Source organism: Salvelinus alpinus, chromosome 3 (genome assembly GCF_045679555.1).
Source record: "Salvelinus alpinus chromosome 3, SLU_Salpinus.1, whole genome shotgun sequence".
Classification (NCBI taxonomy): domain Eukaryota; kingdom Metazoa; phylum Chordata; class Actinopteri; order Salmoniformes; family Salmonidae; genus Salvelinus; species Salvelinus alpinus.
Window position 1 is genome coordinate 1,056,444 of NC_092088.1, and position 25,776 is coordinate 1,082,219.

Here is a 25,776-nt window from a genome sequence, read left to right on the forward strand (position 1 = left end):
TAGAACATGGTTGTTGGTAGAGAACAGATCTGGGACCAGGCTAGTAGAACATGGTTGTTGGTAGAGAACAGATCTGGGACCAGGCTAGTAGAACATGGTTGTTGGTAGAGAACAGATCTGGGACCAGGCTAGTAGAACATGGTTGTTGGTAGAGAACAGTTCTGGGACCAGGCTAGTAGAACCTGGTTGTTGGTAGAGAACAGATCTGGGACCAGGCTAGTAGAACATGGTTGTTGGTAGAGAACAGATCTGGGACCAGGCTAGTAGAACATGGTTGTTGGTAGAGAACAGTTCTGGGACCAGGCTAGTAGAACCTGGTTGTTGGTAGAGAACAGATCTGGGACCAGGCTAGTAGAACATGGTTGTTGGTAGAGAACAGATCTGGGACCAGGCTAGTAGAACCTGGTTGTTGGTAGAGAACAGATCTGGGACCAGGCTAGTAGAACATGGTTGTTGGTAGAGAACAGATCTGGGACCAGGCTAGTAGAACCTGGTTGTTGGTAGAGAACAGATCTGGGACCAGGCTAGTAGAACCTGGTTGTTGGTAGAGAACAGATATGGGACCAGGCTAGTAGAACATGGTTGTTGGTAGAGAACAGATATGGGACCAGGCTAGTAGAACATGGTTGTTGGTAGAGAACAGATCTGGGACCAGGCTAGTAGAACATGGTTGTTGGTAGAGAACAGATATGGGACCAGGCTAGTAGAACATGGTTGTTGGTAGAGAACAGATATGGGACCAGGCTAGTAGAACATGGTTGTTGGTAGAGAACAGATCTGGGACCAGGCTAGTAGAACATGGTTGTTGGTAGAGAACAGATCTGGGACCAGGCTAGTAGAACATGGTTGTTGGTAGAGAACAGTTCTGGGACCAGGCTAGTAGAACATGGTTGTTGGTAGAGAACAGATCTGGGACCAGGCTAGTAGAACATGGTTGTTGGTAAAGAACAGATCTGGGACCAGGCTAGTAGAACATGGTTGTTGGTAGAGAACAGATCTGGGACCAGGCTAGTAGAACCTGGTTGTTGGTAGAGAACAGATCTGGGACCAGGCTAGTAGAACATGGTTGTTGGTAGAGAACAGATCTGGGACCAGGCTAGTAGAACATGGTTGTTGGTAGAGAACAGTTCTGGGACCAGGCTAGTAGAACATGGTTGTTGGTAGAGAACAGATCTGGGACCAGGCTAGTAGAACATGGTTGTTGGTAGAGAACAGATCTGGGACCAGGCTAGTAGAACATGGTTGTTGGTAGAGAACAGATCTGGGACCAGGCTAGTAGGACATGGTTGTTGGTAGAGAACAGATCTGGGACCAGGCTAGTAGAACCTGGTTGTTGGTAGAGAACAGATCTGGGACCAGGCCAGTAGAACATGGTTGTTGGTAGAGAACAGATCTGGGACCAGGCTAGTAGAACATGGTTGTTGGTAGAGACCAGATCTGGGACCAGGCTAGTAGAACATGGTTGTTGGTAGAGAACAGATCTGGGACCAGGCTAGTAGAACATGGTTGTTGGTAGAGAACAGATCTGGGACCAGGCTAGTAGAACATGGTTGTTGGTAGAGAACAGATCTGGGACCAGGCTAGTAGAACCTGGTTGTTGGTAGAGAACAGATCTGGGACCAGGCTAGTAGAACATGGTTGTTGGTAGAGAACAGATCTGGGACCAGGCTAGTAGAACATGGTTGTTGGTAGAGAACAGATATGGGACCAGGCTAGTAGAACATGGTTGTTGGTAGAGAACAGATCTGGGACCAGGCTAGTAGAACATGGTTGTTGGTAGAGAACAGATCTGGGACCAGGCTAGTAGAACATGGTTGTTGGTAGAGAACAGATCTGGGACCAGGCTAGTAGAACATGGTTGTTGGTAGAGAACAGATCTGGGACCAGGCTAGTAGAACATGGTTGTTGGTAGAGAACAGATCTGGGACCAGGCTAGTAGAACATGGTTGTTGGTAGAGAACAGTTCTGGGACCAGGCTAGTAGAACATGGTTGTTGGTAGAGAACAGATCTGGGACCAGGCCAGTAGAACATGGTTGTTGGTAGAGAACAGATCTGGGACCAGGCTAGTAGAACATGGTTGTTGGTAGAGAACAGATCTGGGACCAGGCTAGTAGAACATGGTTGTTAGTAGAGAACAGATCTGGGACCAGGCTAGTAGAACATGGTTGTTGTTAGAGAACAGATCTGGGACCAGGCTAGTAGAACATGGTTGTTGGTAGAGAACAGTTCTGGGACCAGGCTAGTAGAACATGGTTGTTGGTAGAGAACAGATCTGGGACCAGGCTAGTAGAACATGGTTGTTGGTAAAGAACAGATCTGGGACCAGGCTAGTAGAACATGGTTGTTGGTAGAGAACAGATCTGGGACCAGGCTAGTAGAACCTGGTTGTTGGTAGAGAACAGATCTGGGACCAGGCTAGTAGAACATGGTTGTTGGTAGAGAACAGATCTGGGACCAGGCTAGTAGAACATGGTTGTTGGTAGAGAACAGTTCTGGGACCAGGCTAGTAGAACATGGTTGTTGGTAGAGAACAGATCTGGGACCAGGCTAGTAGAACATGGTTGTTGGTAGAGAACAGATCTGGGACCAGGCTAGTAGAACATGGTTGTTGGTAGAGAACAGATCTGGGACCAGGCTAGTAGAACCTGGTTGTTGGTAGAGAACAGATCTGGGACCAGGATAGTAGAACCTGGTTGTTGGTAGAGAACAGATCTGGGACCAGGCTAGTAGAACATGGTTGTTGGTAGAGAACAGATCTGGGACCAGGCTAGTAGAACCTGGTTGTTGGTAGAGAACATATATGGGACCAGGCTAGTAGAACATGGTTGTTGGTAGAGAACAGATCTGGGACCAGGCTAGTAGAACATGGTTGTTGGTAGAGAACAGATATGGGACCAGGCTAGTAGAACATGGTTGTTGGTAGAGAACAGATATGGGACCAGGCTAGTAGAACATGGTTGTTGGTAGAGAACAGATCTGGGACCAGGCTAGTAGAACATGGTTGTTGGTAGAGAACAGATCTGGGACCAGGCTAGTAGAACATGGTTGTTGTTAGAGAACAGATCTGGGACCAGGCTAGTAGAACATGGTTGTTGGTAGAGAACAGTTTTGGGACCAGGCTAGTAGAACATGGTTGTTGGTAGAGAACAGATCTGGGACCAGGCTAGTAGAACATGGTTGTTGGTAAAGAACAGATCTGGGACCAGGCTAGTAGAACATGGTTGTTGGTAGAGAACAGATCTGGGACCAGGCTAGTAGAACCTGGTTGTTGGTAGAGAACAGATCTGGGACCAGGCTAGTAGAACATGGTTGTTGGTAGAGAACAGTTCTGGGACCAGGCTAGTAGAACCTGGTTGTTGGTAGAGAACAGTTCTGGGACCAGGCTAGTAGAACATGGTTGTTGGTAGAGAACAGATCTGGGACCAGGCTAGTAGAACATGGTTGTTGGTAGAGAACAGTTCTGGGACCAGGCTAGTAGAACATGGTTGTTGGTAGAGAACAGATCTGGGACCAGGCTAGTAGAACATGGTTGTTGGTAGAGAACAGATCTGGGACCAGGCTAGTAGAACATGGTTGTTGGTAGAGAACAGATCTGGGACCAGGCTAGTAGAACATGGTTGTTGGTAGAGAACAGATCTGGGACCAGGCTAGTAGGACATGGTTGTTGGTAGAGAACAGATCTGGGACCAGGCTAGTAGAACCTGGTTGTTGGTAGAGAACAGATCTGGGACCAGGCCAGTAGAACATGGTTGTTGGTAGAGAACAGATCTGGGACCAGGCTAGTAGAACATGGTTGTTGGTAGAGAACAGATCTGGGACCAGGCTAGTAGAACATGGTTGTTGGTAGAGAACAGATCTGGGACCAGGCTAGTAGAACATGGTTGTTGGTAGAGAACAGATCTGGGACCAGGCTAGTAGAACATGGTTGTTGGTAGAGAACAGATCTGGGACCAGGCTAGTAGAACCTGGTTGTTGGTAGAGAACAGATCTGGGACCAGGCTAGTAGAACATGGTTGTTGGTAGAGAACAGATCTGGGACCAGGCTAGTAGAACATGGTTGTTGGTAGAGAACAGATATGGGACCAGGCTAGTAGAACATGGTTGTTGGTAGAGAACAGATATGGGACCAGGCTAGTAGAACATGGTTGTTGGTAGAGAACAGATCTGGGACCAGGCTAGTAGAACATGGTTGTTGGTAGAGAACAGATCTGGGACCAGGCTAGTAGAACATGGTTGTTGGTAGAGAACAGATCTGGGACCAGGCTAGTAGAACATGGTTGTTGGTAGAGAACAGTTCTGGGACCAGGCTAGTAGAACCTGGTTGTTGGTAGAGAACAGATCTGGGACCAGGCTAGTAGAACATGGTTGTTGGTAGAGAACAGATCTGGGACCAGGCTAGTAGAACATGGTTGTTGGTAGAGAACAGTTCTGGGACCAGGCTAGTAGAACCTGGTTGTTGGTAGAGAACAGATCTGGGACCAGGCTAGTAGAACATGGTTGTTGGTAGAGAACAGATCTGGGACCAGGCTAGTAGAACCTGGTTGTTGGTAGAGAACAGATCTGGGACCAGGCTAGTAGAACATGGTTGTTGGTAGAGAACAGTTCTGGGACCAGGCTAGTAGAACCTGGTTGTTGGTAGAGAACAGATCTGGGACCAGGCTAGTAGAACATGGTTGTTGGTAGAGAACAGATCTGGGACCAGGCTAGTAGAACATGGTTGTTGGTAGAGAACAGTTCTGGGACCAGGCTAGTAGAACCTGGTTGTTGGTAGAGAACAGATCTGGGACCAGGCTAGTAGAACATGGTTGTTGGTAGAGAACAGATCTGGGACCAGGCTAGTAGAACCTGGTTGTTGGTAGAGAACAGATCTGGGACCAGGCTAGTAGAACCTGGTTGTTGGTAGAGAACAGATATGGGACCAGGCTAGTAGAACATGGTTGTTGGTAGAGAACAGATCTGGGACCAGGCTAGTAGAACATGGTTGTTGGTAGAGAACAGATATGGGACCAGGCTAGTAGAACATGGTTGTTGGTAGAGAACAGATATGGGACCAGGCTAGTAGAACATGGTTGTTGGTAGAGAACAGATCTGGGACCAGGCTAGTAGAACATGGTTGTTGGTAGAGAACAGATCTGGGACCAGGCTAGTAGAACATGGTTGTTGTTAGAGAACAGATCTGGGACCAGGCTAGTAGAACATGGTTATTGGTAGAGAACAGTTCTGGGACCAGGCTAGTAGAACATGGTTGTTGGTAGAGAACAGATCTGGGACCAGGCTAGTAGAACATGGTTGTTGGTAGAGAACAGATATGGGACCAGGCTAGTAGAACATGGTTGTTGGTAGAGAACAGATCTGGGACCAGGCTAGTAGAACATGGTTGTTGGTAGAGAACAGATATGGGACCAGGCTAGTAGAACATGGTTGTTGGTAGAGAACAGATATGGGACCAGGCTAGTAGAACATGGTTGTTGGTAGAGAACAGATCTGGGACCAGGCTAGTAGAACATGGTTGTTGGTAGAGAACAGATCTGGGACCAGGCTAGTAGAACATGGTTGTTGTTAGAGAACAGATCTGGGACCAGGCTAGTAGAACATGGTTGTTGGTAGAGAACAGTTCTGGGACCAGGCTAGTAGAACATGGTTGTTGGTAGAGAACAGATCTGGGACCAGGCTAGTAGAACATGGTTGTTGTTAGAGAACAGATCTGGGACCAGGCTAGTAGAACATGGTTGTTGGTAGAGAACAGTTCTGGGACCAGGCTAGTAGAACATGGTTGTTGGTAGAGAACAGATCTGGGACCAGGCTAGTAGAACATGGTTGTTGGTAGAGAACAGTTCTGGGACCAGGCTAGTAGAACCTGGTTGTTGGTAGAGAACAGATCTGGGACCAGGCTAGTAGAACATGGTTGTTGGTAGAGAACAGTTCTGGGACCAGGCTAGTAGAACCTGGTTGTTGGTAGAGAACAGATCTGGGACCAGGCTAGTAGAACATGGTTGTTGGTAGAGAACAGATCTGGGACCAGGCTAGTAGAACCTGGTTGTTGGTAGAGAACAGATCTGGGACCAGGCTAGTAGAACCTGGTTGTTGGTAGAGAACAGATATGGGACCAGGCTAGTAGAACATGGTTGTTGGTAGAGAACAGATCTGGGACCAGGCTAGTAGAACATGGTTGTTGGTAGAGAACAGATATGGGACCAGGCTAGTAGAACATGGTTGTTGGTAGAGAACAGATATGGGACCAGGCTAGTAGAACATGGTTGTTGGTAGAGAACAGATCTGGGACCAGGCTAGTAGAACATGGTTGTTGGTAGAGAACAGATCTGGGACCAGGCTAGTAGAACATGGTTGTTGTTAGAGAACAGATCTGGGACCAGGCTAGTAGAACATGGTTGTTGGTAGAGAACAGTTCTGGGACCAGGCTAGTAGAACATGGTTGTTGGTAGAGAACAGATCTGGGACCAGGCTAGTAGAACATGGTTGTTGGTAAAGAACAGATCTGGGACCAGGCTAGTAGAACATGGTTGTTGGTAGAGAACAGATCTGGGACCAGGCTAGTAGAACCTGGTTGTTGGTAGAGAACAGATCTGGGACCAGGCTAGTAGAACATGGTTGTTGGTAGAGAACAGATCTGGGACCAGGCTAGTAGAACATGGTTGTTGGTAGAGAACAGTTCTGGGACCAGGCTAGTAGAACATGGTTGTTGGTAGAGAACAGATCTGGGACCAGGCTAGTAGAACATGGTTGTTGGTAGAGAACAGATCTGGGACCAGGCTAGTAGAACATGGTTGTTGGTAGAGAACAGATCTGGGACCAGGCTAGTAGGACATGGTTGTTGGTAGAGAACAGATCTGGGACCAGGCTAGTAGAACCTGGTTGTTGGTAGAGAACAGATCTGGGACCAGGCCAGTAGAACATGGTTGTTGGTAGAGAACAGATCTGGGACCAGGCTAGTAGAACATGGTTGTTGGTAGAGACCAGATCTGGGACCAGGCTAGTAGAACATGGTTGTTGGTAGAGAACAGATCTGGGACCAGGCTAGTAGAACATGGTTGTTGGTAGAGAACATATCTGGGACCAGGCTAGTAGAACATGGTTATTGGTAGAGAACAGATCTGGGACCAGGCTAGTAGAACCTGGTTGTTGGTAGAGAACAGATCTGGGACCAGGCTAGTAGAACATGGTTGTTGGTAGAGAACAGATCTGGGACCAGGCTAGTAGAACATGGTTGTTGGTAGAGAACAGATATGGGACCAGGCTAGTAGAACATGGTTGTTGGTAGAGAACAGATCTGGGACCAGGCTAGTAGAACATGGTTGTTGGTAGAGAACAGATCTGGGACCAGGCTAGTAGAACATGGTTGTTGGTAGAGAACAGATCTGGGACCAGGCTAGTAGAACATGGTTGTTGGTAGAGAACAGATCTGGGACCAGGCTAGTAGAACATGGTTGTTGGTAGAGAACAGATCTGGGACCAGGCTAGTAGAACATGGTTGTTGGTAGAGAACAGTTCTGGGACCAGGCTAGTAGAACATGGTTGTTGGTAGAGAACAGATCTGGGACCAGGCCAGTAGAACATGGTTGTTGGTAGAGAACAGATCTGGGACCAGGCTAGTAGAACATGGTTGTTGGTAGAGAACAGATCTGGGACCAGGCTAGTAGAACATGGTTGTTGGTAGAGAACAGATCTGGGACCAGGCTAGTAGAACATGGTTGTTGTTAGAGAACAGATCTGGGACCAGGCTAGTAGAACATGGTTGTTGGTAGAGAACAGTTCTGGGACCAGGCTAGTAGAACATGGTTGTTGGTAGAGAACAGATCTGGGACCAGGCTAGTAGAACATGGTTGTTGGTAAAGAACAGATCTGGGACCAGGCTAGTAGAACATGGTTGTTGGTAGAGAACAGATCTGGGACCAGGCTAGTAGAACCTGGTTGTTGGTAGAGAACAGATCTGGGACCAGGCTAGTAGAACATGGTTGTTGGTAGAGAACAGATCTGGGACCAGGCTAGTAGAACATGGTTGTTGGTAGAGAACAGTTCTGGGACCAGGCTAGTAGAACATGGTTGTTGGTAGAGAACAGATCTGGGACCAGGCTAGTAGAACATGGTTGTTGGTAGAGAACAGATCTGGGACCAGGCTAGTAGAACATGGTTGTTGGTAGAGAACAGATCTGGGACCAGGCTAGTAGGACATGGTTGTTGGTAGAGAACAGATCTGGGACCAGGCTAGTAGAACCTGGTTGTTGGTAGAGAACAGATCTTGGACCAGGCCAGTAGAACATGGTTGTTGGTAGAGAACAGATCTGGGACCAGGCTAGTAGAACATGGTTGTTGGTAGAGACCAGATCTGGGACCAGGCTAGTAGAACATGGTTGTTGGTAGAGAACAGATCTGGGACCAGGCTAGTAGAACATGGTTGTTGGTAGAGAACAGATCTGGGACCAGGCTAGTAGAACATGGTTGTTGGTAGAGAACAGATCTGGGACCAGGCTAGTAGAACCTGGTTGTTGGTAGAGAACAGATCTGGGACCAGGCTAGTAGAACATGGTTGTTGGTAGAGAACAGATCTGGGACCAGGCTAGTAGAACATGGTTGTTGGTAGAGAACAGATATGGGTCCAGGCTAGTAGAACATGGTTGTTGGTAGAGAACAGATCTGGGACCAGGCTAGTAGAACATGGTTGTTGGTAGAGAACAGATCTGGGACCAGGCTAGTAGAACATGGTTGTTGGTAGAGAACAGATCTGGGACCAGGCTAGTAGAACATGGTTGTTGGTAGAGAACAGATCTGGGACCAGGCTAGTAGAACATGGTTGTTGGTAGAGAACAGTTCTGGGACCAGGCTAGTAGAACATGGTTGTTGGTAGAGAACAGATCTGGGACCAGGCCAGTAGAACATGGTTGTTGGTAGAGAACAGATCTGGGACCAGGCTAGTAGAACATGGTTGTTGGTAGAGAACAGATCTGGGACCAGGCTAGTAGAACATGGTTGTTGATGGTGAAGTTACATAATTAGTTGTTAGAGTATTTTTATCCAGTGTTCACAGGTGTTGCTGAGAAAAGAGTCCAGTGCTGAGCAGCAGCAACAACCCTCAGGTCCAGGACAGATCCCCATGCAACAGGTCTAACTCAGACTGTAATACTGGGTTTGACCAGTATACCTATGGATCTGTATTCTCTCTACATTAGAAAAGATGGAGCCTGGTGGAACCAGCCTGATCCACGCACTATTCATCTCCCGGGTGGCGCAGTGGTCTAGGGCACTGCATCGCAGTGCTAGCTGCGCCACCAGAGTCTCTGGGTTCGCGCCCAGGCTCTGTCGCAGCCGGCCGCAACCGGGAGATCCGTGGGGCGACGCACAATTGGCATAGCGTCGTCCGGGTTAGGGAGGGTTTGGCCGGTAGGGAGGGTTTGGCCGGTAGGGATATCTTTGTCTCAGTATGTAAAACAAATGTAATAAAATGTATGCACTCTACTGTAAGTCGCTCTGGATAAGAGCGTCTGCTAAATGACTAAAATGTAAATGTATTCTGATATGTGAAGTGAAACTGGCTGGTTACAACAAGCTACGAAACAGAGGCTCTTATTGACAATGGCCCAGAATAGTGTGTAGCACTTTCTCTTGTCATTCTCCATTCCCACAGTGGCTCAGTGGTTCAGTACAACCATACATGGCAATAGGCCTGGGGAAATGGAGGAAGGGAAGTCATGGGGTCAAGTCTTAAGGAGTTACACAGAGGCTACGTCCCAAATGGAACCCTTTTCTCCTAGAGTCAAATTTTACCAGGGAAACGGCTGGTAAAGTCTTTATTGAGCTGTGGGGTTAACGGGACACAACAGGGAAACGGATGGTGATGTCTTTATTGAGCTGTAGGGTTAACGGGACACAACAGGGAAACGGCTGGTAAAGTCTTTATTGAGCTGTGGGGTTAATGGGACAAAACCAGGCAACGGCTGGTGAAGTCATTATTGAGCTGTGGGGTTAATGGGACACAACAGGGAAACGGCTGGTGAAGTCTTTATTGAGCTGTGGGGTTAATGGGACACAACAAGGGAAACGGCTGGTAATGTCTTTATTGAGCTGTGGGGTTAATGGGACACAACAAGGGAAACGGATGGTGAAGTGTTTATTGAGCTGTGGGGTTAATGGGACACAACAGGGAAACGGCTGGTAATGTCTTTATTGAGCTGTAGGGTTAATGGGACACAACAAGGGAAACGGATGGTGAAGTCTTTATTGAGCTGTGGGGTTAATGGGACACAACAGGGAAACGGATAGTGAAGTCTTTATTGAGCTGTGGGGTTAATGGGACACAACAAGGGAAACGGATGGTGAAGTCTTTATTGAGCTGTGGGGTTAATGGGACAAAACAAGGGAAACGGCTGGTAATGTCTTTATTGAGCTGTGGGGTTAATGGGACACAACAAGGGAAACGGATGGTGAAGTCTTTATTGAGCTGTGGGGTTAATGGGACACAACAGGGAAACGGCTGGTAATGTCTTTATTGAGCTGTGGGGTTAATGGGACACAACAGGGAAACGGATAGTGAAGTCTTTATTGAGCTGTGGGGTTAATGGGACACAACAGGGAAACGGATAGTGAAGTCTTTATTGAGCTGTGGGGTTAATGGGACACAACAGGGAAACGGATAGTGAAGTCTTTATTGAGCTGTGGGGTTAACGGGACACAACAGGGAAACGGATAGTGAAGTCTTTATTGAGCTGTGGGGTTAATGGGACACAACAGGGAAACGGATAGTGAAGTCTTTATTGAGCTGTGGGGTTAATGGGACACAACAGGGAAACGGATAGTGAAGTCTTTATTGAGCTGTGGGGTTAATGGGACAGTGCCGGTACTGTTCACTTTATCCTTCTCAGATTGCGGACAGTAGGGTTTGTTTACAGTCTGTCTACTGGGGGCCAGTCTGGTCTGAGACATGTTTAATTGTGCAATTACAGTAACTATTTAAATGGACAGTTTAACATTCTCCTCAAGTGAGGTGATTATGGTTGAATGCTGGGTGCCTGATTGGCTCATGTCTGTTATGGCTCAACCAGTGGTGAGGCTTCCCTCAGAGAGGAGTAACCATGCACCCTGCTAAGGCTCTGGAAGTGGGTTACTGTGCCTCCTCTTAACAATGAAGATCCATTAAATGTTGTAGTTTTTTGCCTTAAAGGACCATGGCAGCGTGTTTGGGTTCCTACAGACGTTGGGGCCCAGAGCAAGGTCCCCAAGGAAAGACAGAGACGCTGAGACAGTAGTGGTACCCCAGAATGACAGCTACACCCAACGCACTTCCCTCTTTAACCAGGAAGTACTACAGGTAGGAACTAATCACCTTGCTCTTTAACCAGGAGGTACTACAGGTAGGAACCAATCACCTTTCTCTTTAACCAGGAAGTACTACAGGTAGGAACTAATCACCTTGCTCTTTAACCAGGAGGTACTACAGGTAGGAACCAATCACCTTTCTCTTTAACCAGGAAGTACTACAGGTAGGAACCAATCACCTGCATCTTTAACCAGGAAGTACTACAGGTAAGAACCAATCACCTGCATCTTTAACCAGGAAGTACTACAGGTAGGAACCAATCATCCTTAAAGGGACAGTACCCTCAGCAACCACAGTCGAACTAATGTTTTTAGTTCTTAACACATGGTCAATAGATTGATTTGATTAGTGTTTTCATGTTGGTTAATACATGCCTGATCAGCCTGCTTTCAATGAGCAAGCACTGCAGTAATGGGTTGGCAGAAAAACAAGCATCATGTCAGGGAGAAGGAATGGAGACCTTGTCCCATGATCCTAAGAGCAGTACAGAATGTTGAGTGATTTAGATTCTGTCCCGAGTATGAGCTATGAAGCGCGGGAGGGAAGTAGAGGAGGAGGGGGGAGGACGGGGAGAAGAGTAGAGAGGGGGAGAAGGGGAGAGGCAATGGGAGGAAGAAGAGGAGAGGTGATTGGAGGGGCGGGAGTGAGGGAACAGCCAAAAGGGAAGAAATTATTTGTGGATGACATCATTGTCTGGCTCCATGTCTTCAAGCCTCCTGAAGAGTAACCCTAACCTAGTACAGAACAGCCAGCCAGCCAACCAGGCAGAACAACCCTAACCTTAACCTAGTACAGAACAGCCAGCCAGCCAACCAGGCAGAACAACCCTAACCCTAACCTAGTACAGAACAGCCAGCCAGCCAACCAGGCAGAACAACCCTAACCTTAACCTAGTACAGAACAACCAGCCAGCCAACCAGGCAGAACAACCCTAACCTTTACCTAGTACAGGTCTGTCTCACGGTCTGCAGCTGGTCTGTCTCCTTCACCACGTCTGTCTCTCGTGGCAGTCTGCCTGTGTGTCTCGTGGCAGTCTGTCTGTCTGCCTGCCTGCCTTTCTGGGTCTATTTAAAATAGCCTGTCTGTCTCTCGGCTGCTCTGTAAAACAGCCTGTCTGTCTCTTGGCTGCTCTGTAAAACATCTCAGCTTTCTGCAACTCACTTCCATGGTAGAGAGGACCTAGAGGAACAGGGTATTACAAGATTCAGTTCAGTATAATTGGTTATTGTAAACATTGTCATCGTTACTGTAGCTAATTAGAACTGTTTCCTGTCCACCTGACCTGTTTGGTTGCTAGGCTACCAGTGATACATTGGTCCTTAGCGACCTTGGCTTATAGAATTATGATGGGGTCAAATGAATAATAAATTACAGAAATCCATGTGGAAAAGTTACATATATCAGCTTCCCATGCTTTGTGGGTGTAAAAAATAGCTACATTTGGATCGACAGGCCATTGTTTTTATTAACAGGTCAAAACAGGAAGCAACAGGAAGAAACAAAGAAACATAACTTCCTGTGCGAGGTCATTATGGTCTGTATGCTATGGAGGAGATGAGCAGAGGCCTGGTTAGGAGGGGAGGCCTGGTTAGGAGGAGAAACAAAGCTCTCCCTTGTCCTCAATTAGCAAATCTGACCATAATTCTATCCTCCTGATTCCAGCTTAAAAGCAAAAACTAAAGCATGCGGTACCAGTGACTCGCTAAATACGGAAGAGGTCAGATGTCGCAGATGCTAAGCTACAGGACTGTTTTGCTAGCACAGATTTGAATATATCCCAGGACTCATCCGATGGCACGATGGCATGAGTACACCACATTAGTCACCGGCTTCATCAATAAGTGCATTGATGACTTTGTCCCCACAGTGACCGTACATACATACCCTGACCAGAAGCCATGGATTACAGGCAACATCCGCACTGAGCTAAAGGGTAGAGCTGCCACCTTCAAGTAGCGGGACTCTAACCCGAACGCTTATAAGAAATCCCGCTATGGCCGAAGACGAACCATCAATCAGGCAAAGCGTAAATACGGGACTGAGATTGAATCCTACTACACCGGTTCCGACACTCGTCGAATGTGACAGGGCTTGCAAACTATTACGATACTACAAAGGGAAACTCAGCTACGAGCTGCAGAGTGACACAAGCCTACCAGATGAGCTAAACAACTTCTATGCTCGCTTCGAGGTAAGCAACATTGAAACATGCATGAGAGCACCAGCTGTTCCAGAAGACTGTGTGATCACACTCGCCGTAGCCGATGTGAGCATGACCTGTCAACAGGTCAACATTCAAAAGGCCGCAGGGCCAGATGAATTACCAGGACGTCTACTGTGAGCATGCGCTGACCAACTGGCAAGTGTTTTCACTGACATTTTAAACCTGTCCCTGTCTGAGTCTGTAATACCAACATGTTTCAAGCAGACCGCCATAGTCCCTCACGTCTATAGCCATGAAATGCTTTGAAAGGCTGGTCATGGCTCTCATCAAGACCATCATCCCAGAATCCCTAGACCTACTAGAATTTGCATACATCCTCAACAGATCTACAGATGGTGAAATCTCGATTGCACTCCACACTGCCCTTTCCCACTTCGACTAAAGGAACACCTATGTGAGAATGCTATTCATTGACTATAGCTCAGCGTTCAACACCATAGTGCCCTCAAAGCTCATCACTAAGCTAAGGACCCTGGGACTAAACACCTCCCTCTGCAACTGGATTCCTGGACTTCCTGACGGGCCGCCTCCCAGGACCTAAGGGTAGGACACAACACATCTGCCACGTTGAGCCTCAACATGGGGGCCCCTCAGGGGTGCGTGCTCAGTCCCCTCCTGTACTCCCTGTTCACCCATGACTGCATGGCCAAGCACGACTCCAACACCTTCATTAAGTTTGCCAACAACACAACAGTGGTTGGCCTGATCACAGACAACGATGAGACAGCCTATAGGGAGGAGGTCAGAGACCTAGAAGTGTAGTGCCAGGACAACAACCTCTCCCTCAATGTGATCAAGACAAAGGAGATGATCGTGGATTACAGGAAATGGAGGGCCGAGCACGCCCCCATTCTCATCGACATGGCTGTAGGGGAACAGGTTGAGATCCTACAAGTGTCTTGGTGTCCACATCACTAACAAACTATCATGGTCCAAACACACCAAGACAGTCGTGAAGAGGGCATGACATTGCCTATTTCCTCTCAGAAGACTGAAAAGATTTGGAATACGTCCTCAGTTCCTCAGCTGCTCGGCCTTCGACCGCAAGGCGCTACAGAGGGTAGTGCATATGGCCCAGTACATTACTGGGGCCAAGCTTCTTGTCATCCAAGACCTCTATACTAGGCGGTGTCAGAAGAAAGGCCTAAAAAATTGTCTAAGACTCAGCCACCTTAGTCATAGACTGTTTTCTCTGCTACCGCACGTCAAGCGGTACTGGAGCGCAAAGTCTAGGTCTAAAAGACTTCTTAACAGCTTCTACCACCAAGCCATAAGACTGCTGACCAGCTCATCAAATGGCTATCCGGACTATTTGCATTGACCTTCCCCCTTTTTTTTACGCTGCTGCTACTCGCTGTTTATTGTCTATTATCAATGCATAATCATGTTACCCCTCCCTGTTGAGGTGGCAGGTAGCCTAGTGGTTAGAGCATTGGGCCAGGAACAAAAAGTTGCTGGATTGAATCCCCGAGCTGACAAGGTAAAAATCTGTCATTCTGCCCCTCAGTAAAACAGTTAACCCACAGTTCCCCAGGCACCGTGGATGTCGACTACGGCAGCCACCTACATCTCAGAGGGGTTAAATGCATTCAGTAATTAAACTGACTAGGTATCCTCCTTTCCCTACATGTTTATATTACCTCAATTACCTTGACTAACCGGTACCCCCTGTATATAGCCTCCACATTGACTCTGTACCGGTACCCCCTGTATATAGCCTCCAGATTGACTCTGTACCGGTACCCCCTGTCTATAGCCTCCACATTGATTCGTTACCGGTACCCCCTGTATATAGCCATCACATTGACTCTGTACCAGTACCCCCTGTATATAGCCTCCACATTGACGCTGTAACGGTACCCCCTGTGTATAGCCTCCACATTGACTCTGTACCAGTACCCCCTGTATATAGCCTTCTCCTTCTGCTGTTTCTTGTAGTCAACGATCAGCTCCTTCGTTTTGTTGCCGTTGAGGGAGAGGTTATTTTCCAGGCTCCACTCCGCCAGGGCCCTCGCCTCCTCCCTGTAGGGTGTCTTGTCATTGTTGGTAATCAAACCCACTACTGTTGTGTCGTCTGCAATCATGATGATTGAGTTGTGGCGGCGTGCGTGGCAATGCAGTCATGGGTGAACAGGGAGTACAGGAGGGGGCTGAGCATGTACCCTTGTGGGCCCCCAGTGTTGAGGACCCAGTCATGGACCCCTTGCACCCTCCTAAAGGCATTCAAAACCATTAAAAAAATATTGCTCCTGGTAACCCATTCGAATCATCAGGCGCACGGCTGTACATTTGCAATATGTTTCAATGGGCATTTACCATCACGAATTTGACATGCTCAAAAATTCTGCAGAAATGCGAAATTGACTGGACCGATGAACTCGGGATGGCCGGGCTGTGATAGTGGTTCCTCTCCATCGCTCGTTGTGTTGATTTCATCGTGTCCATTTGGTGATGTTTTTCCACTGTTGAATCTTATTGCAAATGTACAAAAGTCAGCAAGCAAGTGAGCATCCATCAGTCAATAAGATATCGTTCTGACACCAAACCCACTTTGTCCAACTCGGTTAGAAGCCAACTATTACATATTTCAGAGCAGGCCCAAAATTCACAGCGCCTTCTGTTTAAACCATAATAAAAACATAAAACACGTAGTTACGTTCTAGCTGCGGGTCCAGTTCTGACATTATGTGTAGGCCTAGCTGAACTGACCCCGAATCCCGAGTTTCGGCTCGATAGGTCATTCGGAGCCCGAGCAGCGACATTAATTGGTGCTGAAAATCCATTTTTCTGGGCGTTGCTACGGGGTCCTTGAATGAGCTATCGGACAGAAACGTTAGGGTCTATGGGCCGAGGCGGTTTCAATGCACGTAGTCTTGTGACTCTGGGACTTTTCTAAATGTCGTCATTTTTGCTATGGTCAAAATTAATTGAAGTTATTGCAAATGTACAAGGCTGTTTCTTGGCCTGAGAACCATTTAGAACCACATAACTCACTGTGCACAACCGACTTAAGCCCTATAACAGGTTTATAAAGTTTCAGAGCTCTTGGTTTGATGGTTTTTTGATGGTTTGAACGCAGGTAACTATTGCAGGCTCTGTGTGTCTGTAAGCCCCATACTGTGTCACTCCACATTAACCTTTTCTCAATACAGGGGGTGCTGTTTCCACTTTGGAAAATATCGTCTCCAAATTAAACTGCCTCATACTCAATTCTTGCTCGTACAATACGCATATTATTATTACTATTGGATAGAAAACAATCTGTAGTTTCTAAAACCGTTTGAATTATGTCTGTGGGTGAACCAGAACTCTTTCTACAGCGAAAATCATGACAGGACATGCGAAGGTCAGAAAACTAGGCTCTGTTCTGAGATCAGTTTAACCTTTTGTCAATAGGGGGAGCTGTTAGCATTATTATTTTTTTACATTTCCAAATTAAACTGCCTCGTACTCAATTCTTGCTCGTACAATATGCATATTATTATTACTATTGGATAGAAAACAATCTCTAGTTTCTAAAACCGTTTGAATTATGTCTGTGGGTGAACCAGAACTCTTTCTACAGCGAAACTCATGACAGGACATGCGAAGCTCTGAAAAATAGTCTCGGATCTCGGATCAGTTTAAAACTCTGTGTGTGCCCTATGGCTTGACATGAACTGCACCCGCCTTCCCCTGGATGTCAGTAACCAATGAGAAGTGGAATGGTGTCTCTACGTGTTTGTCAGAGTTTATAAAAGGGAATGGAGTGAGATGTCCCTTCTTTTGGACGCTCGCCAGGACGCAAGGGAGGACATCAGAATCGCATGCTCAAAAGCTCTCGTTATTGATCAAAGATATATCCGTCTGTGATTTAATTCGATATAGGTGTTAGAAACATCATAACGAAGTTATTTGAAACCGATTTATATCAGTTTATGCGAGTATATTGCTATTTTTCTGAATTTCCTTAGTATTGCGTTTGAGGATTTGGGCATGTGTGTGCCGTGTAGCTATCGTTAGCTGCTAGTTCCGAAGTTGAGGAGGTCGTTTTACAACAAAGCAACGATTCTTTTGGACAAAGGACACATTGCCCAAGATACTGATGGAAGCTCGTCCAAAAGTAAGAGTTATTTATGATTTTATTCCGTATTTATGTGGAAAAATGTAAACGCAGTTGTCAGCCATTTTTTGCGGCACTAGTCTGGCTGTAACTCACAATGTATGTCTAGTAACGTAAATTTTTAAAATCTAAATCAGAATCTAAATCTTGGTTAGTGGCTATATATATCTTTATTTAGTCGAATTAGTGATAGCTACTGATGGAGTAAAAAAGTGGTGGAGTAAAAAAAGTGGTGTCTTTTGCTAACGTGGTTAGCTAATAGATTTACATATTGTGTCTTCCCTGTAAAACATTTTAAAAATCAGAAATGATGGCTGGATTCACAAGATCTGTATCTTTCATCTGGTGTCTTGGACTTGTGATTTAATGATATTTAGATGCTAGTATTTACTTGTGACGCTATTTATAGGCTATGCTAGTCAGCTTTTTTACTGTGGGGGGTGCTCCCGGATCCGGGTTTGAGAGGAACTAGAAGTTAACTGTGCGTTCGATAGATACATGGCTAGTTCTATTTTTACACTGTAGGTTCATGTACTTTCATGTGAAGCAGTCAAATTAGCGCTGTATTACCGTTTTTGACCTTTAATCCCAGAAAATGGGCATCAACTCAAAGAGCATTGAGGCCTCGATGCCATCTTGTTTCTGGGCTAAAAAGTACATTTGGCCAAACCTGTGCTCACCGAGTTTTGTCTTCGAAATCTTTTCCGTTTACGAGAAATGTCCATTTGGTGATGTTTTGTCCATTTGCAATAAGCAGCCAGTCGCCATCTGGTGGAATTTTCAGGTACAGCAGAAAAATGTCAACATACATTTTTTGGTGTGGAAACCAAATGTCCGAGAGACTTTGATGATTTCCCGGAAGACCGGGCCCTGGGGGATGACTGAGACTATCGGCCTATTTTAATAACACCAGCAGACGTCTAGTAAAGGACTGTATATTTGCAATATGGAGATCCTCATAAACCAAATGAGAAATGATACCCTTATGTAGGAAATTGAACAAGCATAGCACTTAAAGGACTGTTGATTGGCTGAGAGAAATTGATGATAAAAAGATTGCGGGGTTTTGTTTTGTTAGATTTCAGTGCGGCTTTTAACAATATCAATTGTAGTTTGAGCTGGAAAAAAATATGTGTTATATTTTACACCCCCTGCTATATTGTGGATAAAGAATTACCTGTCTAACAGAACACAGAGGGTGTTCTTTAATGGAAGCTTCAACATAATCTAGGTAGAATCAGGAATTCCCCAGGGCAGCTGTCTAGGCCCCCTAATTTTCTCAATCTTTACTAACGACATGCCAATGGCTTTGAGTAAAGCTATTGTGTCTATGTGTGCGGCTGACTCAACACTATACATACCAGCTACTATGGCGACTTAAATGACTGCAACCCTTAAACAAAGAGCTGCAGTTATTTTCAAAATGGGTGGCAAGGAAGAAATTAGCCCTAAATATTTCTAAAACTAAAAGCATTGTATTTGGGAAAAAACATTCATAAACTTCAACTAAATCTTATAATAAATAATGTGAAAATTTAGCAAGTTTAAGTGACAAAACTGCTTGGAGTAACCCTGGATTGCAAACTCATGGTCCAAACATATTGATACAACAGTAGCTAAGATGGGGAGAAGTCTGTACATAATAAAGCGCTGCTCTACCTTTTTAACAGCACTATAAACAAGGTAGGTCCTACAGGTGTTACGTGGAGCGGAACAGGTGAACCTAAGAGCAGACTCAGATGAGGAGACTGGGATGAGGTAACCAAGGTGTTTATTGAAACACAGGGGGAAGATGTAGTGCGGGCCAGGGGAAGCTCGTGCTGGTGCAGGAAACCAGGTGTGGAGGCTGAGGCTGGAGCAAGAGTTGTTGGGACAGGGTAACCAGGTCCGGAGGGGAATCCAAGGGAGCAGTAGAGTGGGGGATCCAGGACAGAGTAGCAGGACTGACGAGACATGGGCTTGGAGACAGGGACCAGAGTCAAAGCATCAGGCAAGGAAAACAGGCCCAACAGGATAGCAGGATCTGAATAGTAACAAACGGTTAGAAGCGTAGACTGACTGAGCAGAGATTCCAGTCTGGCAGCGTGAAAGTGGAAGGGTTGAGTATTTGTAGAGGTCTTGATTATGGAACAGGTTGCAGCTGGTGGAGATCTGCTCTGACTCCAGCACACCTGTCTCCGCCCACACAATCACAGAGAGAGAGGGAGAGAGTACTGGGGGAGTGGCAGCAGGTCAAGGAGACACAGAATGAGCACTAGAGAGCGTGGCAGGTTGCAGATGTAACAACAGGCCCTAGTATTGTTGCACCTGGACTACTGTCGTGTGGTCAGGTTCCACAAAGAGGGACTTAGGAAAATTGCAATTGGCTCAGAACAGGGCAGCACGACTGACCCTAACCAGCTTACCAGTAAAATGATCTCACGGGACTTATTTTTATTTATTTAACCTTCATTTAACCAGGAAGGACTCTTTGAGATTTGAAATCTCTTTTTCAAGAGCGTCCTGGCCAAGATAGGCAGCACCAAGTCATTACACATTTACAGACAGACAACATGAAAAACTACAGGTAATCTAGTAAAAAAACATAGAATTTACAAGAGTATAACAAGATCATAAACAGCTAATTAAAAACATTGACAGGTCAGGGAATCAGCCTCAAAATCCTTCATCAGTGATTTAAAAACACCAATCGGGACAAGTTCTTCTGTCTCCTGCAACAGGGTAGAGGGTTGGCCCGGGCACAGACCTAGTCTAACCTACTGTCTGTGTCTAACCTGCAGCAGGGTAGAGGGTTGGTCCGGGCACAGACCTAGTCTAACCTACTGTCTTTGTCTAACCTGCAGCAGGGTAGAGGGTTAATCAGAGCCCAGCACCCCGGCAACTCTAAGATCCAGGACTTCTTGATTCGGCTGGAGGAGTTATGGGAGGAGCTAAGGAGACGACATCACAGGAACCAGGTCTACCTGCAGGCAGGGGAGGAGATGAGCTTTAGGGTAAGACACCCCTCTCTCCCTCTCTCTCCATCTCTCTCTCCATCTCTCTCTCTCTCTCATCCAGTACTGTTAGCCTTCTGCCAAGTTGTGTGTAGCAGAGCTTCTGAGGTGGATCCACCTAACATTCAACAAAGGCAGAGCAGGCTGACCTTCAGGGGAATTATACAGGGGAATACAGTCTATACACCGTGGTGCGTTAACATTCAATTACCACATGGAAAGAACAGAGCAGGACAGACAGGCAGACATCCACAATGAAAACAAACTAACTGGGACTGAACACAACAATTGAGGCTTAAATTACAGTCTATTGCCTATATAGTGCATTACTTTTGACCAGGGACCACAGACTAATATATATCCCTAGGGTGCCATTTGGGATACAGCCAGTGTTCAGTAGGCCAGTTCAGACAACAGTGTTCAGTGGGCCAGTATAGACCACAGTGTTCAGTGGGCCAGTTCAGACAACAGTGTTCAGTGGGCCAGTTCAGACAACAGTGTTCAGTGGGCCAGTATAGACCACAGTGTTCAGTGGGCCAGTATAGACCACAGTGTTCAGTGGGCCAGTTTAGACCACAGTGTTCAGTGGGCCAGTATAGACCACAGTGTTCAGGGCCAGTATAGACCACAGTGTTTAGGGCCAGTATAGACCACAGTGTTCAGTGGGCCAGTATAGACCACAGTGTTCAGTGGGCCAGTTCAGACAATAGTGTTCAGTGGGCCAGTATAGACCACAGTGTTCAGTGGGCCAGTTTAGACCACAGTGTTCAGTGGGCCAGTATAGACCACAGTGTTCAGTGGGCCAGTATAGACCACAGTGTTCAGTGGGCCAGTTTAGACCACAGTGTTTAGGGCCAGTATAGACCACAGTGTTCAGTGGGCCAGTTTAGACCACAGTGTTCAGTGGGCCAGTTTAGACCACAGTGTTCAGTGGGCCAGTTTAGACCACAGTGTTCAGTGGGCCAGTATAGACCACAGTGTTCAGTGGGCCAGTATAGACCACAGTGTTCAGTGGGCCAGTATAGACCACAGTGTTCAGTAGGTCAGTTTAGACCACAGTGTTTAGGGCCAGTATAGACCACAGTGTTCAGTGGGCCAGAATAGACCACAGTGTTCAGTGGGCCAGTATAGACCACAGTGTTCAGTGGGCCAGTATAGACCACAGTGTTTAGTAGGCCAGTTTAGACCACAGTGTTCAGTGGGCCAGTTCAGACAACAGTGTTCAGTGGGCCAGTATAGACCACAGTGTTCAGTGGGCCAGTATAGACCACAGTATTTAGGGCCAGTATAGACCACAGTGTTCAGTGGGCCAGTATAGACCACAGTGTTCAGTGGGCCAGTATAGACCACAGTGTTCAGTGGGCCAGTTTAGACCACAGTGTTTAGGGCCAGTTTAGACCACAGTGTTCAGTGGGCCAGTATAGACCACAGTGTTCAGTGGGCCAGTTTAGACCACAGTGTTCAGTGGGCCAGTATAGACCACAGTGTTCAGTGGGCCAGTTTAGACCACAGTGTTCAAAGGGGCCAGTTTAGACCACAGTGTTCAGTGGGCCAGTTTAGACCACAGTGTTCAAAGGGGCCAGTTTAGACCACAGTGTTCAGTGGGCCAGTATAGACCACAGTGTTTAGGGCCAGTATAGACCACAGTGTTCAGTGGGCCAGTTTAGACCACAGTGTTCAGTGGGCCAGTATAGACCACAGTGTTCAGTGGGCCAGTTTAGACCACAGTGTTCAAAGGGGCCAGTTTAGACCACAGTGTTCAGTGGGCCAGTTTAGACCACAGTGTTCAGTGGGCCAGTTTAGACCACAGTGTTCAAAGGGGCCAGTTTAGACCACAGTGTTTAGTAGGCCAGTTTAGACCACAGTGTTCAGCGGGCCAGTTTAGACCACAGTGTTTAGGGCCAGTCAGTGTGGATTCTGCCAGTGTATTTCCTTATCGGCCTCTGTACATCAATATCCAAACTGATAATCAGTGAAAATAAAAATCTGACATCTGATTTATCAAGACGAGTCCCCATGCTTGTCTCAAAGCATCTCGAAAGGGTGCTGAAATAGTTGACCACACGCGGGTAGGCTATTGTTCCAAATGCAGTGGTGGAACAAGTACCCAAACGTCATACTTGAGTAAAAGTATAGATACGTTAATAGAAAATGACTCAAGTAAAAGTAAGTCACCCAGTAAAATACTACTTGAGTAAATGTCTACAAATATTTGGTTTTAAATATACTTAAGTATCAAAAGTAAATATAATTGCTAAAATATACTAAAAGTAAAAGTAAACAAATAAATAATTTCAAATTCCTTAAATGAAACAAAACCAGACTTCACCATTTCATTGTTTTTATTATTTACGGCTCCAACACTCAGACAAACGAAGCATTTGTTTTTCGTGCATCTGTGAGATCAGAGGCCGTAGGGATGACCAGGGATGGTCTATTAACCTTTCTGCGCACAGATCCCGATTACGGGATAATTTCCCTAAACAACCGCTGAATTGCAGGGCGCCAAATTCAAAAATATTACAAAAAATATTTATAATCATGCAATCACAAGTGAAATATACCAAAACACAGCTTAGCGTGTTGTTAATCCACCTATCATGTCAGATTTTGAAAATATGCTTTACAGAGAAAGAAATCTAAGCTTTTGTGAGTGTATCAATCAATGCTACAACAGCTAGCCCCAAATTAGCATGGTCACGAAAGTCAGAAAAGCAATAAAATGAATCGCTTACCTTTGATAATCTTCGGATGTTTGCATTCACGAGACTCCCAGTTACACAACAAATTTTATTTTTGTTCGATAAATATTACTTTTATATAAAAAAAACTCCATTTGGGTTGCGCGTTATGTTGAGAAATGTACAGCCTCGTTCCGTTGGACGAAAATTCCAAAAAGTATCCGTAATGGTCGTAGAAAGATGTCAAATGTTTTTTATAATCAATCCTCAGGTTGTTTTTAACATACATAATCGATAATATTTCAACCGGACCGTAACCTATTCAATAAGAGAGAAAAGGAAAATGGAGAGCTCCCCTCTCGCGCACAGGAACTATTCAGAGGACACCTGACTACTTTTGAAAAATCGCGTTCATTTTTCAAAATAAAAGCCTAAAACTATGTCTAAAGCCTGGTCACAGCCTGAGGAAGCCATTGGAAAAGGAATCATCAACCAGATTCCTTTTCCAATGGCTTCCTCAGGCTGTGAGCAGGCTTTAGACATAGTTTCAGGCTTTTATTTTGAAAAATGAACGAGATTTTACCCCTTTAAATGGAAGAAAGACTGGCCAGGAAACACAGATTTTTTTAAAGAAATATCACTTCCGGGTTATATTTTCTCAGGTTTTCGCCTGCAGAATCAGGTTTGTTATACTCACAGACAATATTTTGACAGTTTTAGAAACTTTGGAGTGTTTTCTATCATAATCTGTAAATTATATGCATATTCTACGATCTGGACCTGAGAAATAGTCTGTTTACCTTGGGAACGTTATTTTAAAAAAATAATCTGACCCCTAGCGTCAAGAAGTTAATAAGTGTGTGAATTGGACCATTTTCCTGTCCGGCTAAGCATTCAAAATGGAACAAGTACTTCTGGGTGTCAGGGAAAATTTATGGAGTAAAAAGTATGTTATTTTCTTTAGGAATGTAGTGAAGCAAAAGTAAAAGTTGTTAAAAAGATTCTCTAGTAAAGTAAAGTAAAGATACTCCAAAAAACGACTTAAGTAGTAACTTAAAGTATTTTTACTTAAGAACTTTACACCTTTGTTCAAATGTATTATAACGATTTGATGACCTTGGGAGTTTCAGTAAGCAACACTAGGATGACCTTCAGTTGCATTAGCCTACTTTATTCCAATATTTTGGTCATTCAGTGATATTTATTAAAACAGTTATTCTTTCTGGATCCATCCAGTTGTGGCTTAGAAAACAGTCAATGTGTTGGGCTCTGAGAGGAGAAGGTAGTGCCTTCCAATGGGCTCTGAGAGGAGAAGGTAGTGCCTTCCAATGGGCTCTGAGAAGAGAAGGTAGTGCCTTCCAATGGGCTCTGAGAGGAGAAGGTAGTGCCTTCCAATGGGCTCTGAGAAGAGAAGGTAGTGCCTTCCAATGGGCTCTGAGAGGAGAAGGTAATGCCTTCCAATGGGCTCTGAGAAGAGAAGGTAGTGCCTTCCAATGGGCTCTGAGAAGAGAAGGTAGTGCCTTCCAATGGGCTCTGAGAAGAGAAGGTAGTGCCTTCCAATGGGCTCTGAGAGGAGAAGGTAATGCCTTCCAATGGGCTCTGAGAAGAGAAGGTAGTGCCTTCCAATGGGCTCTGAGAGGAGAAGGTAATGCCTTCCAATGGGCTCTGAGAAGAGAAGGTAGAAGAGAAGGTAGTGCCTTCCAATGCTGCCTCAGCATTACGGCTACATTTCACACTAAGCCGTAGGCAAAACTTCACTGCAATCATGACTAGATCAGTGGGCAGAAATAAAAGTAGTCTTTGTCGCCGCCAGTACCTATCATATATAGAGAAAAGTCAGCAAAGAATTGGCGTGATGCTGAAGCTCTGACCCTAACCTGACCCTGACCCTAACCTCTCAGTCATTACATTGGTGACCCTGCAGTTAACCTCTCCTATCAGACAGTACAGCTCTGACCCTTCTTCTAGAGTCTAGACCGATGTTGACCTTGCAGTTCTTCTCTCCTCCCTCCCCTCTCCTCCCAGACAGTGCAGCTCCTCCAGGCCTTGGGTAGTATAGAAGCCTGGTTGGAGGCAGCAGAGCTGTCCATGTCGAACTCCCAGCTGGCAGGAGACACAGAGACCATGAGGCTGGCTGAGAGAGACAGCTGCTTGCTCCAGACAGAGATGTCCTGCCGGGGAATGGAGCTAACAGCACTCAGACAGGAGATGGACAGGCTGGGTGGTCAGCGGGAGGGTCAGTGCCCAGGATACCCAAACACTGAGGGCCTCCAGGTGCCACAACACCACACACAGGTCCTCCCAGATCTTATGGACCAGGTGGAGAGAAAGTGAGTACCCAGGGTGGAGAGGGGGAGAGAGAGAGAAAGGGAGAGAGAGAGAAAGGGAGAGACAGAGACAGAGACAGAGACAGAGACAGAGACAGAGACAGAGACAGAGACAGAGA

The 25,776-nt window shown here is 46.1% G+C and overlaps 1 protein-coding gene across 9 annotated transcripts in view; it reads left to right on the top strand.

Annotated features, from left to right (window-relative positions):
* Positions 1 to 25,776, top strand: part of LOC139569908 (uncharacterized) — a 215,956-nt gene that overhangs the window by 36,409 nt on the left and 153,771 nt on the right. For all 9 annotated transcript variants that reach the window (XM_071391238.1, XM_071391246.1, XM_071391242.1 and 6 more), the window contains exons 2-3: positions 20,500 to 20,649; positions 25,356 to 25,660. In XM_071391238.1, the coding sequence (XP_071247339.1) occupies positions 20,500 to 20,649; positions 25,356 to 25,660 (455 nt within the window). The remainder of the gene's footprint in view (positions 1 to 20,499; positions 20,650 to 25,355; positions 25,661 to 25,776) is intronic.